Below are 14,281 nucleotides of genomic sequence, written 5' to 3' on the forward strand. Positions count from 1 at the left end.
TGTAAAATCAGAATCTTTCATATAGAACCCGGTAAAAGAAATCCACTCAAACAGCTTTCACCAGTCATAAGGTTATATGACATTTTTCCGTTTCCATGGCATAACTGAAAACTTCATCATATCTGGTCTCTTTATGGTCACTTTATTTAACGACCGTCTTTTCGAAAACTAGCTTCATATAAATTTTAAATTATCTATACCACTCGCACAAAGAGGCCCCTCTCAAATAGTTAAGACTAAAATTTGAATTAACATAAGAAGTTTACAAAGTACATCTTGTAAATTTTATTAAATTTTATTAAAAAATATAATGTTTAAATATACTTATAAAATAGATTGTCATCAAAGTAAAACTGACATATGTACATCTGCTGTATATTGATAAATGATCCTGATAAAATTATGAATCGCTATAAATGTATATAGATATTTGAAATATAATTTCTTATATATAAAAAATAAACATTTTGAAAATTGAAACAATGAAGTACATCATATGAACAAAAATGAGCGTTTAGTTCATATCGTAGTTAAAGGCTAATTGTACCTCAGAATTGCTTTATTTATTTCTCAAAATATTTCATTTTTTGTGCCCTGTTATAGTTTTCAAAAAGAAATTGTCATTTGCCAATCATCCTTTTCATGTGTTGCTGTTTGGCAATTAGTACAATTAAAATGATTAAGTATCTTGTATGGAAGTAAAAAACTACTTTGTTTACATTTTACTACTTTTATAACAAACATTTTTAGATTTAAATTTATCGATACTTTCTTCAGGTGGTAAGTATCTAACATGCCCTTAAACCATTATTTAAACTTTATCAAATGAATCTATTCCCTTTCTAAGTTGTAAAACAATTCTGAGGAACAATGTGCCTTTAAAATAACATACATTGTAAAGATTCCTAATAATAAACAGCCAGTGGCTGCTCTAAATTTAAATGATTAAGTACTAAATACTTTTGAATATATTGTAGGAATTAAAGTCTATCTGGCTTCTTAAATAAAGATTTTGTTATCACTTTTTTCCATATTCCCCGGAAACAAAGAGTCTTATTTATTTCACGAATTTCTAGGTATATAGGCGAAGGGTACTTCACATTAAAGTGACATTGTGAACATTATGTATAGGTTAGAGTTTATAAGTAAGCATTTGCAAAAATAAATTGGTCAAGAACGGTAACTATTGTTATAAAACTGCCGATTTACCAAATTAAATGTGTTATGATTCATTTAATATACTACAATTCTACTGGACAAAAAATCAATTTCAAACAATAATAGATTGTTAATCATGATAAATTATTTCTGTTACAAACACTCTTTTAGTATATTAAATGACTATATATCATCTTTTTCTATAATGGCAAGAATTGAAAAATACAATTATAAACTGCTTTACATAGTTTTATGTGAGAATAATTGTGGACTTTGTTTAGAAAAGAAATATTTCAAATTCTTAAATTCTTAAAAACATACTACCAAACAAAATTTCTAATTGATATAATACACTACACACTAAAGATAATATTATAAAAAACACTAAATATTTAAAAAAAAACAACACTAAATTAATCAATGTCTTTACATAATAATGCCTATTTGGCTGGCATCTACCTTAAACTAATACAATTTTAGCAAGGTACACTGATGGTCTAAATAGCGCTGTTTTGCTGTATCTTAATAAACAGTTCTTCATGTGAACAAGGTATCTTATAAATGACAGTAACAAGCAATTTAATTAAGTTCTCTATGATTAAATGCTATATAATATTATATATAATTATGCCATTTTCAATATTGTACATGAATTTCACACATTAGAACTAGTATCACTAATAATTTCCTAATTGTCTTAGTACATATCATTTCCACGCGGCGATCTTCCGTCGACAGTTGGTCTTTTTATTTTGAACTGAAATATAAACATGATAACATTGAATAATCGACCACAAAGCTCGCTTACAATGTCCGAAAAGTAAGACATTATTATATGTAATCACTAAAGAAAACGAAAGCGGTCTTCAAATATAGGAGAGTGTAGAAAGTATAAGTTTCATAGTTTTTACGCATTAAATAAGTTTCACAGCAATATATCTACCTTATGAAAGTTTTAGGTGTTTTACTGAATAATATATAAAGTGTATAAAGCTATATATATGCTTCTCCATAAAGTATTGCCTGAAATAAGATTAAGAGTTCTTCCAAAATGCTTGTATAGATCAAATATGGCAAAATATTACTTCGTTCGGTACATTTTACTTTGTTTAGGAACAATATGCATGTGTGTTTATTAAAGAACATACATATTCTATGTTAAAACTCTTTCGAGAATATACCATCAGATTATGAAACCAATATAATTTTACTGTTGATAAATTTTATAAAAATATTTCATAAGATACAGCTTTATATCCTTTTCAATATCTGTGCATTTAAAATGACTATACATATATGTATATATCCATAGATAATCCCCTTTTAAAAAAAACAAACAAACAAAAAAAACTACTATTTTAACGTAAAAAATAATATTTATTTGAAACAACTTTAAGCCTGCTTCCTGGAATTAAGCAATGCTGGTGTCATATCAGAAAACATTGACATGACCCTAGTAAAACTCGAAGCCACAATCCATAGTTTGATAAACATACACCTCTCTACCATCTACTTTACTAGGTATGTAACAATATCTTACCATTTAGTAATTTATATAAACAAAAAACACCTAACTGTACAAGAGAAAAATATAAATTTGCTGGATACCATGTCCGTGTATTATATTAAACATACCGGTTTCTCCTGGTCCATCTGGCGGAAAAGATAATCCCACGAAAAATTGGAGTTTCCATGAGGTTCTCGAGCTGCAAAAAGAAAAATAAAATCTTTTTACCTCATGCGAAAATTACATAAAAAACGGCTCGCATTTCTTTATAGACAAGGAAGGGGCATTAAATATACCAAAATAATAGAGTGTATATATGTGTGTAAATATAGTGCATTATAATTCGATTTTACGACATACTGAAACTGTATGTCGACTTCTCCAGGTTTATTGGACATGATAGGTATTAGATATCATTTCTTTCATAAATACGGTCGTGAGCAGGTAGGTACCTTAGCAGAATACACACACAAAAGCACGCACATACGCACACACTAGCTCTTTATAATACCATCTAACGTGAACAAATCTGACCATTACTGTTATCGTCTCCAGGTTATCTTTTTAACAAGAGCACCGCTAGGCGGAGCATTATATGCCCGAAAGTGATTTTTTTTTTTAGAAAAGATGAAGCATTTGTAAGACATGGGAGTAAAATAAAGTATTACCTCCTTCAAATAACAATCCTCCTTTGAAGTTTCAATATTGTTGTCCAAATGGAACTTTAAGTTATGCCCCAGAAACTGTTTTCAATTCTAAGGTAAAAGTGACCTTGACCTTTGACCTTGTGACCCCAAAATCATTAGGGGTCTTCTACCCAATATGGACAATCATACTATGAAGTTTAAACACAGTAGGCCAAATGATACTTAAGTTATATTCCGAAAACTGTTTTCAGTTTTAAGGTAATAGTGACCTTGACCTTGTGACCCCAAAATCAATAGGGGTCATCTACCCAATATGGACAATCATCCTATGAAGTTTGAATATTGTGGGCTAAATGGAACTTAAGTTATGCTCAAGAAACTGTTTTCAATTTCTAAGTAATAGTGACCTTGACCTTTGTACTTGTGACCCTAAAATCAATAGGGGTCTTCTACCCAATATGGACAATCATCCTATGAAGTTTGAACACTGTGGGTCAAAAAGAACTTAAGTTATGCTCCGGAAACTGTTTTCAGTTCTAAGGTAATAGTGACCTTGACCTTTGACCTTGTGACCCCAAAATCAATAGGGTCTTCTACCCAATATGGACAACCATCCTATGAAGTTTGAACACTGTGGGCCAAATGGAACTTAAGTTATGCTCCGGAAACTGTTTTCAGTTTTAAGGTCATAGTGACCTTGACCTTTGACCTTGTGACCCCAAAATCTATAGGGGTCTTCTACCCAATATGGACAATCATCCTATGAAGTTTGAACCCTGTAGGCCAAATGGAACTTAAGTTATGCTCCGGAAACTGTTTTCAGTTTTAAGGTCATAGTGACATTGACCTTTGACCTTATGACCCCAAAATCAATAGGGGTCTTCTACCCAATATGGACAATCATCCTATGAAGTTTGAACATTGTGGGCCAAATGAAACTTAAGTTATGCTCCGGAAACCAAATTGCTAACGGACGGACGGACAGACAGACGGACGGACGGACTGACGGACAGACGGACGGACGCCAGGGGGTATAACATAATATGTCCGAAATTCTTTCGGGCATATAAAAATTCACCTCTACCATTAAACTCACCATTGTCATAATCTGATCTGGATCTATCGTAGTAGTGTTGACTTTTTCCCATGGAGTATTCGGGATATACCGGATAGTCCTCGAGATCTAGAGTACCACTAAGTGGTCCGGAATATACTCCAGTGTTAATACGTCTCGGTATCTTGCCGGCGAACATGTCCATTTCCCTCTCGTCAAAGTCACTGAAATGAGGAAACAATCTGTCAATTACACTTTATCATTCTTAAACATTGTATCTGTCTTTAGGTAATAAACAAGTAAAGACAGAAATGTTAGATTCTTTCAAAAGATATTTTCCCTTTATATGACAAAATTTTAACTGCACTACATGTCCAGTTGGTCTTGTAATAGAAAGATCATCGAAACACGAGGCTATCTGTACGAGGGGGCGTAGCCCCCTAGTATTAATCAGATTAATAATCAGCCTAGTGTTTTGATGTTCTTTCTCTTCTGTGTCATAGTCAAACATAAAAACACGTTCCCTGTTGTCACAATATGAAACTCCAGGAAAAAAGTAACCAGTGAACGAGCATCTGAATATGATATTTCTGTCGCTTTCTCTTCCGTCACAATAAGTAAACCCCAGAAAAAAATGAGCCAATCAATGGGCATGCTCTAGAGTGCTGGTAATTAATACCTGTACTTTAGTTAACGCACTGTGCATGTATATGTATACGATTTAACTCTGACACATTTTCAACAGAAAGGTCCCCAAACTATGATACAATGTAAAAATAAAACATTAGCAAGGAATATGTATTTATACTGCGTTGTAACATATTTCAATACATGATCAAAAATATCAAACGGGAAATGTATTCATTTAGCTGATAGAGATATAAAGGAATGCATCGAGTTTTTTTATCATGACAGAACTGGAAATGTCTTTTTCAAGATTTTTTTACCATTTGATGCAAGTCCATACAAATAACTTGTACGCAAAATTTCAGATCATTCGCACATTCCGTTTTTTTTAACAATAATTTTTATTGCGCATTGTAGTGTTTAAACGCCTTTAACTTAAGCTAAGAACTCAAATCGGGCTGGGAACCGCACAAAATGTCGATTTTCTATTAAATTCTGTGTAACTTTATTTCTTTATTATTTTTTTTCTATTTCCGTTTTGAGTGCCAAAGTGCTGCTTTAGTGCATCTATGTAAAACATAAATAAAATTATGAGCCTTTTCAGGGTTTTGTAAATGAATGGAGAGTCTTAAAGTGTGCGTATATCTACAATTTGAAAGATCTACATTAGGCGAAGCTGTCACATCTTACTATGTCCGCTGATTGTTCACGTCATATTCTTAAAACATCAACCTGTATATAAATGTATTGGTAACTTATCTAAAATTATATGTCACATAACTGAAACTGAAAATGTATTGTATTACCGCAAATCCTCCGAGGAGTGTCGCTGTTTCCGGAAATGATAGTAGAAGATAGAGATGACGATGATTGCCACAATAATAAAGAACATTGGTACGCCAACACCCAACCCGAGGATCAGTGGTAAATGATCTATTGGAAAAATAGATGATAGTTATTATTCTATGATCTGTCGTTTGTAAATTTAATAACTTGATGATTATTTTGAAATATAAAACAAACGAAACAATGATAATCATAACATATAATCAATAATAATAATAACTATAATAATAATAATAATTTGATTTATGTGGGCATGAAAATATATTAAAGGATAAACTACTCTTAGTCACTCAACATGAAGTACAGATGTCTTCAATTCAAATTAAAGATTCATTTTGTTTCAAATGGTTGCCAAAAGTTATGAAAAAGTTACATGTATGTTTACAGAGTTCAATGTATAAATATTTACCTGTCTTGTCCTCTGCCCTGAAACATATAAATATATTGTATAAATTAATGACAATGTACTTTAATGAGTAAAAACAACTTATATCTTACTATAATATGTGTTATTTCATTTTAGGATATGTTGAATATCTATACAAAGGTTTGAGTAGATTTGATATAAAATGTCCATTTATACAAGACTGTACGCGAGAAATCTCTCAGATATTTATTCGGAATAATTTTTTTACAAGTGATCAAATGTCCGCGATGACTTTTGAACTTATGACCCTAAAACCAATAATAAATTGTCATGACCACATGACTGTAGGCAAAAGCGTTTATTAATTATTGGTTGATAAGACAAGTCTTTAGTAGTCAGTAGTCATGGCCACGCTGGCAATCATCTTGTTCCTCAAAATCAGTGAGGGTCATCAACTTGTCAAGTCAATAGTCCAAATAACGCTTTATAAACTTATGCTCATGACTTTCTAAGTTATCAATCGGATAAGGATAACATTTGACGTACACATAGACGGACCAACCCGTTAAAGTATGCTCAAGTTTGGGCATTAAACTTTACATATCTATAAATAGTAGCAAAACAAAAGTTCACAAACTCAACATATTTATAAGTAATGGTACAAATGTATATAATGAACTTACTCGCATGCCGGTTTGTCGTCTGTTACTACACATCTATATGAACATTTTCCAGAAGCTGCCTCAAACAATGTACATATAAGCGCATCACTGTCTTCTGTTCCGGTTGACACTGAAAATTATAACATTTTCCTTTAGATGTTGTGTTCAATTGTTATAATTTTACCTTAAGTTATTGTAATATGTACTGTAATTTATGCTGTTATTCTATATGGACTACACTACAGACCAAACCTAACTTTTAGTTACTGTGTGATATAGACTACATTTTATAAATTGTCTTGCAACGAACTATTATTGTTAATTGGCACAAAAAGTATGTGACAGTTTCTTATTATTCATTCGTTTTGCTATGTAAATGAAAAGTATTTCAAATTATTTCGAGGAGGTTTTAATTCAATATATAGTTATAAAAGAGTTGCAAACCTGTCACACCGTTGATCGACAGGTTAGTAGCAGTAGCATTATTGTTGAAGATCTGGAGTGATTCTTGTCCAGTCGCTATCTTCGCATTGGCTACAGCTACACCCGAGACAGCGGCCGTAGGTACAATGACTTCATATTCAACTTTAAGACTGCCTCTTCTAAAAATGTCAAGAGTACAAACACAGAAACATGTTAGTTGCAGTACGAATATTTTCAATGCACTTATCACATTTGTAAAATAAACATTTGATGAACACATTACTTGTATACCCTTTAGTTAGGTGAATAAGGTCATAAACCTTTCTTTATTTAAAAAAAGCCGCATAGTCAGATAATAAAATTCCCGCTTAATGCCCAAAATGCAATTCAATACATCCTCCGCTATGATTGCGCCAGGAGTCGGGGTAGGAAGTAAATAAGATAAAAAGGGGACATAATCGACTTGTTTCCCCATTCTGTCTGTGAAGTTACAACAGACAGGTCATGTTGGTACATGATACAAACCAACTGTTTTAAACCCTTTTGGTTCATGTTAATATATTTTGGATAAAGATTCGTTTTGGGCAAGATATACTATGCTCAAAAAATTTGAGTAAAATATTTTAATCGAAGAAATTTATCAAAACCTATGAAATTCTTACGGAATATGTCTAATTCAAATAAAAATGAATAATAAACTATATTGGAAGTCACGTTCTCTCATACAGGATAAGTAAAGTTGGTCTTTTCTTAAAAAAATCTGCAAGGTTTTTTAACGACACTATATATTCATATTGTGACGACCTATGTGTGTAGAGTTTAAAACATGACATATTAACTTTGTGTGAAGTCAAAACATGTTTATTTCATATTTACAAAGGGACTGTTTAGATATCGAATTTGAGTATAATATTTTTTTAAAATTGCCTTTTTTCATTACAATACATTTGCTGTATTAGGACATAAATGTGTTTCTAAACCCTTTCAAAGCTTTAATCTAAAACATCTAAAATGGACTTGCCCAGCTTTCATTATGGACCATTAATCATTTTTAGTAAAAAAATCAAATTAGATTTTAAGTATAAATAAACTGAATAAAGCATTATCACAAGACTGATCTTGATCTGATCAGGATAAACTTAAATTCCTGAAACCACATATTGTTATATAACTTCCTTATATCTAAAAATTAGTTCATTATACATCTTACATAAAAGTAAATGACATTACCAATGATATTTTAATTAAAGATATGATCGATATGGAGATGAACAGTGTACTTACGTTAAGTTTAAGATGTTAATGATGAATTCTGTCCTTGCTGGAAGGGTTCTTTTGTACAGGTCCGTCAACTGCAAAATAAATTACCCATTGTAGAATTTTACTATTATAGCACACATATGAGAATAGTTTGTTCGCTAGTTAAGACGTAACTATGTAATTATGAGATTCTAAAAGAAACAAGCTGAGATTTTTTTTTATTTATTTAAGCAATGCAATATTAGCATTATGATAAATTTCATGCTTGTTTTTGTTGCACATATAGGTGAAAAATATTTCAAATTAAAATTTTACCTTTTTCATGCCATCATATTCATATACATCTTAAAACAATCACATTTATTTGCTCAGGATTTATAATTTGGCCCTTTCCTAGCTTTTATGTGAAAAAAGTACCTAGCTCAGTTCGGGAAATTTTTAGGGAAAACTATTTTGTACCATTTGAAACCTCCTTTCAGGATCCTTTGGCGCAGTATTTGAATTTGCGCAGTTGTATTCTAACCAAAACAAATATCAATCAAAGCATAACATACTTAAAAATTGAAGATATAAAATATGAGGAAATATCTTTTTGTTAGAAAAAACTGAACGTCAAATATCTATGTTTTATAATTAAGAATGTCAGTTCGATTGGGAATTTGTCTTAAAGATAAGGAAAAGATAAATATATTTGCCATTGGGAACGACCAGAAAAGGCTTGCTAATACATGTATTTTAGTATGACCGATATATTTAGTTCTAACCTTGTGTACATAGACATATTTCTATTACAGCGTGAACATGTCCATGTTTGTTTATTTACTCATTTTATTCACTTACTTCATTTGTGACTTCCTCACTGTACGTTTTGTATGTATCTCCGACATTAAAATCAACGCCGCCCGGTAAATCAATGGCAAGTGTCAGTAGTACTTTGATCTTCCGCTTGTCCGCTGAAATAAAACCCCTCAACTAAACATCGACAATATATGCAAATCTTATTCAAATGTAGAAAATACGTTGTTGTGCATTTGTTTATACATGTATGTAAGTAACAACATGAAAATAAGACATTTAAAACGTATGGAAATAAGGCAATTGAAATACACGAAGATCACTTAGTTATGATTTTAAAATATATTCTTTTAATTCTTGCATTATGTACACTGGCACATATAAGTCTATATTTCATTTTTAACCTTGAATAGAAGAATAGTTTGCAAAGTTATTTTCTTCAAGAAGTTCCTAGGAAAGAGAGTCATTCGACTAAGTAAAAGTAAGTCTGATAATATACCTGGTGTCTCTGTCGTCGTTGGAACTGGTGTATCATCTGAAAAACAAACCAAATCATGGTATCAAACATTTAAATCAAAATTCATAGATAAAAGGGTTTATCTTCTATTATTAATAACAACTTTCTTTTACCAGAACAATGCTCAGTAAGGCTGCAAGTCTGGATTATTTATTTGACATGGTTCGATATTGTGTCGCTGCTTAGGTTTAAAACTGATATTTATCCCTGAAATAACTATGGACAGTTTCAAATCTTAAGATGCCGATTAGTTTAAATATTATTTTACTTTAATCAAACATATAAACGCAATATAATTACAATCAAATACATAAAAGATTGAGTAGAAAGCTATAAGCTTTTTCAGAAACTCTCTGATTGAAAAGGAAAAGAAGAAAGTTGACTTGTAAAATGGAAGTTTTTTTATTCTGTGGCACAAGATTTTTCAGTTCTTTAAAACAAGAAGTTGAAAGTAAGCAGGGAAATTATTATAACAACACTTTTTTGTATATGAAAATATCTTTGCTTATCATGTATTTTTAAGATGACAAATGCTCGTGTATGTAGCTTTTATAAAAAATCAAGTATAACGGTTTCTTATTAATATTTAAGAAATAACATCAGCCTGAGGGGTGTATATCGGCTATTTAACACCGGTTTGGAGTTTTGATGCGCATGAATTGACCACGAAGGCCGTAGGCCTGAGTGGTTAATTGTGTCGCATCAAAACGATTACAAGTTTCTGATTACATGAGTAACTTATGATTTTGTAAAAAAAAATACCTAAAACACAAGTTCCATTATTGTGTCTGGTGTAACCTCTCCAACAGGAACAATTGAACCCATCATTTATGTTGGTACAACCTTCATACATTCCCGTACAGTTGTGTGTGTTTAATGTACACTCGTCCACATTGATATCACAGCGTGTACCAGTCCACGTGGGCAAACATAAGCACGTGCCATTTGTGGTATCACATGTTTGTGTAATAGTTAGAGTGTGGTCGGCATCACAGTCACATGTCATGTTACAGCCAATACCATAAGTGTTTTTAGTGCATTCTGTGAAGAATATAACATATCATATTAAACATTATTACATAAAAAACTGAGTTTGTCTCGCCCATCGAATATACATGTACGAAAGAATTACTAATAATGCGTACAAGGTCTCTTGTTTTGACAGCATTTATATTCAAAATACTTTTCATTAAGTTAACTGTTTAACAAACGTTTTAATGAATAGTAATGTGATTTTTTTCCATTATCTTATTTTAAATTGTTACCTATACAACCGGACAGAGTTTCATCATATCCAGGTTTACAAGCGCATGTATGACTACCAACTGTATTTGTACATAAAGAATTCGCCGGACAACTGTCTGTATTAGTTTTGCATTCGTCAACATCCTCGGTACACGTGGCTCCTTGCCAACCGGGATTGCATATACATCCGGTCACATGATCACATCCCGAGGACCTAACTTCGTCACAATTACAATCAGTAGCACATTGTTCTCCCCATTTGTCCACTGCACATTCTGTAAAATGTTAAATAATATGAATGAAATTTTTTCTCCTCATTTATATCAATATGTTAGATATTCATATACACTTTGCAATAGAAAAGCATAGGTGTATTATTCTTAAGTAAAGTTTTTTACTCTCTTTGCGAAATGCTGATATTTTTCTAAAGGTAAAATACACCAGAATTTCATATTCAGTATACGTTGTGATATGTGTATGTAATTAATCTTAACTTGTGTCTCACAAATTTTTTTTAGTTTAATGTTTTGGTGATTTCCCGTTGTCAAAATTGAAGTGACATAAAAACATTCAGAAATTTCAATAAAGCGCTTTTACTCTGTATGTGAAATCATTTTAGATCTGCATTAACATTTATACTATATAATAAGTTACTGGTAGAATCACTTCCGGTTCCGCTACAATAATAAGAAGTATCTTATTCCGGTATCTCTATAGTACAAAACAACTTACTTGTACAATCATTGTCGGTTCCGCTGTGTCCAATATCACATGAACAATTAAAGCTTCCTTCTGTATTTGTACATTTTTGAATGCAATTACTTGTACCTCTTTGACATTCATTGGTGTCTAGGAAATAGATCACAGCGTGTATGTAATAAACAAACATTATAATACCGCACTTTGTCTTATTGCTAGCGAACTGTTATTGATTTGTAGTTTTAAGCGTTAGCTAAAATGTAGACGCCGATTGAAAACGTTAACTTGAATCAGAATGGACACACTAAATTTTACAAACAAGTTTATTTTAAGTATTTAAATTAATAACGTACGCAAAGATATTATTGGTTATTTCAGAAAACAGCAGGAATTGTTTAGTTATATCAACATCTTTATTAATGTATGTAGCCGATGCCTTACACTAATATGAACTGACTGATTACTAGTAAATTAAACAAGTTTTATCATATTGCCATTTTCACTTACCAACACAGCTGTCCTCATCTAACTCAAATCCGGAATCACATTGACACGTGTAAGAACCGGCACTATTACTACATTGAGTTTTATGTGTTTCCGTGCACGGGTTTGTCGTTGAGCATTCGTCCACGTCTTCAGAACATGTGTCGCCCTTCCAGCTCGTCATGCAGGCACATGATCCATTTTGTGAGTCACAAGTTTCGGTATTGGCAAAATTACAGGCACATTCCTGGGCACAGTTCTTTCCGAAATGCTTGGAGTCGCACACTTTGAACAAAAAAGAAACATTACTTTACTTCCAGCATATCACTCTCATTGTTTTGTAAGGGAAAGTCAATGAGCAGACCCGCCAGGCAGACTAAGATTTTGTCTTGCCGGACTATATACTACACAAATATATTTAAACAACTTAAATATATATAGATTTATAAACCCGTCAAAAATTATCAGTGTCATTTGCCGTTCATTGCCCGGCGCCGCATTTTTTAATTTTTTTTTTATCTCATTCTCCTTTTTAAAAGTCGAAGTAAAACAGTCGTTTTGTATATTGAATTTTTTGTAAGGAAAAAGAAATATCTAAACATGAAGAAAAAAATGCAAAAAATCTGAAGCAAATATTTTTTAAAAATTTTCTCAAATGTTTAAATGTAACTTCATCATAATTCAATTGTAATCCTATATTCCTATATTTGAGAAAAAGGGAAAAAAAACCTTAATATAATGAAAGCACACGTTTATATACTAAGTAGCTTAATATATAAACATCGATCTTATTCAATGAAAAGCAATATTTAGAAATATTATAAAAATGAGGTAGAAGGCTAATATGGCAGTCTAAAGCCAAATAACATTATGAAAACACTTAATTATTGACAATTTTAATAATAAACTACACATAATTTTAAAAAGTTTAGTACTAAGTGAAACAAAACTAATATGAAATTCATAATGGCCGAGCTGGAGAGCCCATCAAAATTTTCCAATCTCGTAATAGCCGAGTTTTCTCATTTAGGCCATAATGGCCTTGTTTTATGTTCATAATGTCGCGGGGAACTTATATAAGCCTTACACGGGCTTAAATTTGAAAAGTTAATTAATATAATATGTGTTATACCCAAAAAAACATATTAATGCTAAAGTAGAAATGTTTCTAATATATATTACCTTCACAGTTTTTCTCACTATTTTTAAAGAACCCGTCAACACATTCACAAACATACGAGCCTTCAGTGTCTACACAGGTAGAGTTTACAGAACAATTATGTTGATATGTATTATCTGTGCATTCATCGATATTAGCGCCACAGTCATTTCCTTTCCATCCAGTTTTACACGTGCATGCACCTGTATCAGCATTGCACGTTTCCGTGTTGCTTTCTTTGCATGCACAAGTCTCGCCACAGTTAACACCAAACGATCCTGACTGACATGCTGTAAGTAATATGAAAGTTAAACATGACGAAAAAAGCTTGACGAAACAAGTGTTCACGATTTCTTTTTGTATTCATTGAATATAAGATGATATTCATATCAAACTGTATTTCTTCATTTACTATACGTGTATTATCATATTGTTTTCTCAATTTTAACTGTATTTCTTAACCAAAACATGTATGTATGCTACTGATAGTCTTATTAAATTGTAATTCGAATTTCAAACATATTTTTGTAATATTATGTATCTGAACATTAAACATATTTTTACCATAACGGGTAAACCATACACATTGTATTACAATATTTGTACATTAACCCTTTGTACGCTATAGGCAATCACAAAAGACCTGTGCCATCAGTAAGTTTCAGGTCAGTCCATACACCAATGGAGTTAAACCAGCCTCTATATTGTTATTAATTTTGGTGTCTCGATAATGAATATACTTAATCTTGCTAGTTTTGCGGGATTGTCACGGCTAGATTATTATACGAAATATTAGACCATAATTCCACTACATTGATAATGTAATCTTAAT

General features: G+C 31.6%; 1 protein-coding gene across 1 annotated transcript in view; it reads right to left on the bottom strand.

The window, feature by feature from the left end:
- Positions 1–562: 562 nt before the first annotated feature.
- The window catches only part of LOC132750377 (uncharacterized), a gene marked incomplete at its 5' end in the record, with an annotated part of 46,002 nt that continues 32,283 nt past the window's right edge, over positions 563–14,281 (bottom strand). Inside the window, 15 exons of the mRNA XM_060740344.1 lie at positions 563–1,915; positions 2,794–2,864; positions 4,409–4,590; positions 5,800–5,926; positions 6,249–6,265; positions 6,890–6,998; positions 7,313–7,470; positions 8,576–8,643; positions 9,392–9,504; positions 9,846–9,881; positions 10,626–10,904; positions 11,129–11,383; positions 11,841–11,957; positions 12,315–12,575; positions 13,473–13,739. Coding sequence (XP_060596327.1) covers positions 1,856–1,915; positions 2,794–2,864; positions 4,409–4,590; positions 5,800–5,926; positions 6,249–6,265; positions 6,890–6,998; positions 7,313–7,470; positions 8,576–8,643; positions 9,392–9,504; positions 9,846–9,881; positions 10,626–10,904; positions 11,129–11,383; positions 11,841–11,957; positions 12,315–12,575; positions 13,473–13,739 — 2,120 coding nt within the window. The remainder of the gene's footprint in view (positions 1,916–2,793; positions 2,865–4,408; positions 4,591–5,799; positions 5,927–6,248; positions 6,266–6,889; positions 6,999–7,312; positions 7,471–8,575; positions 8,644–9,391; positions 9,505–9,845; positions 9,882–10,625; positions 10,905–11,128; positions 11,384–11,840; positions 11,958–12,314; positions 12,576–13,472; positions 13,740–14,281) is intronic.

This window comes from Ruditapes philippinarum, unplaced genomic scaffold, assembly GCF_026571515.1.
Source record: "Ruditapes philippinarum isolate M1 unplaced genomic scaffold, ASM2657151v2 ctg4157_1_1_1_1, whole genome shotgun sequence".
Lineage (NCBI taxonomy): Eukaryota > Metazoa > Mollusca > Bivalvia > Venerida > Veneridae > Ruditapes > Ruditapes philippinarum.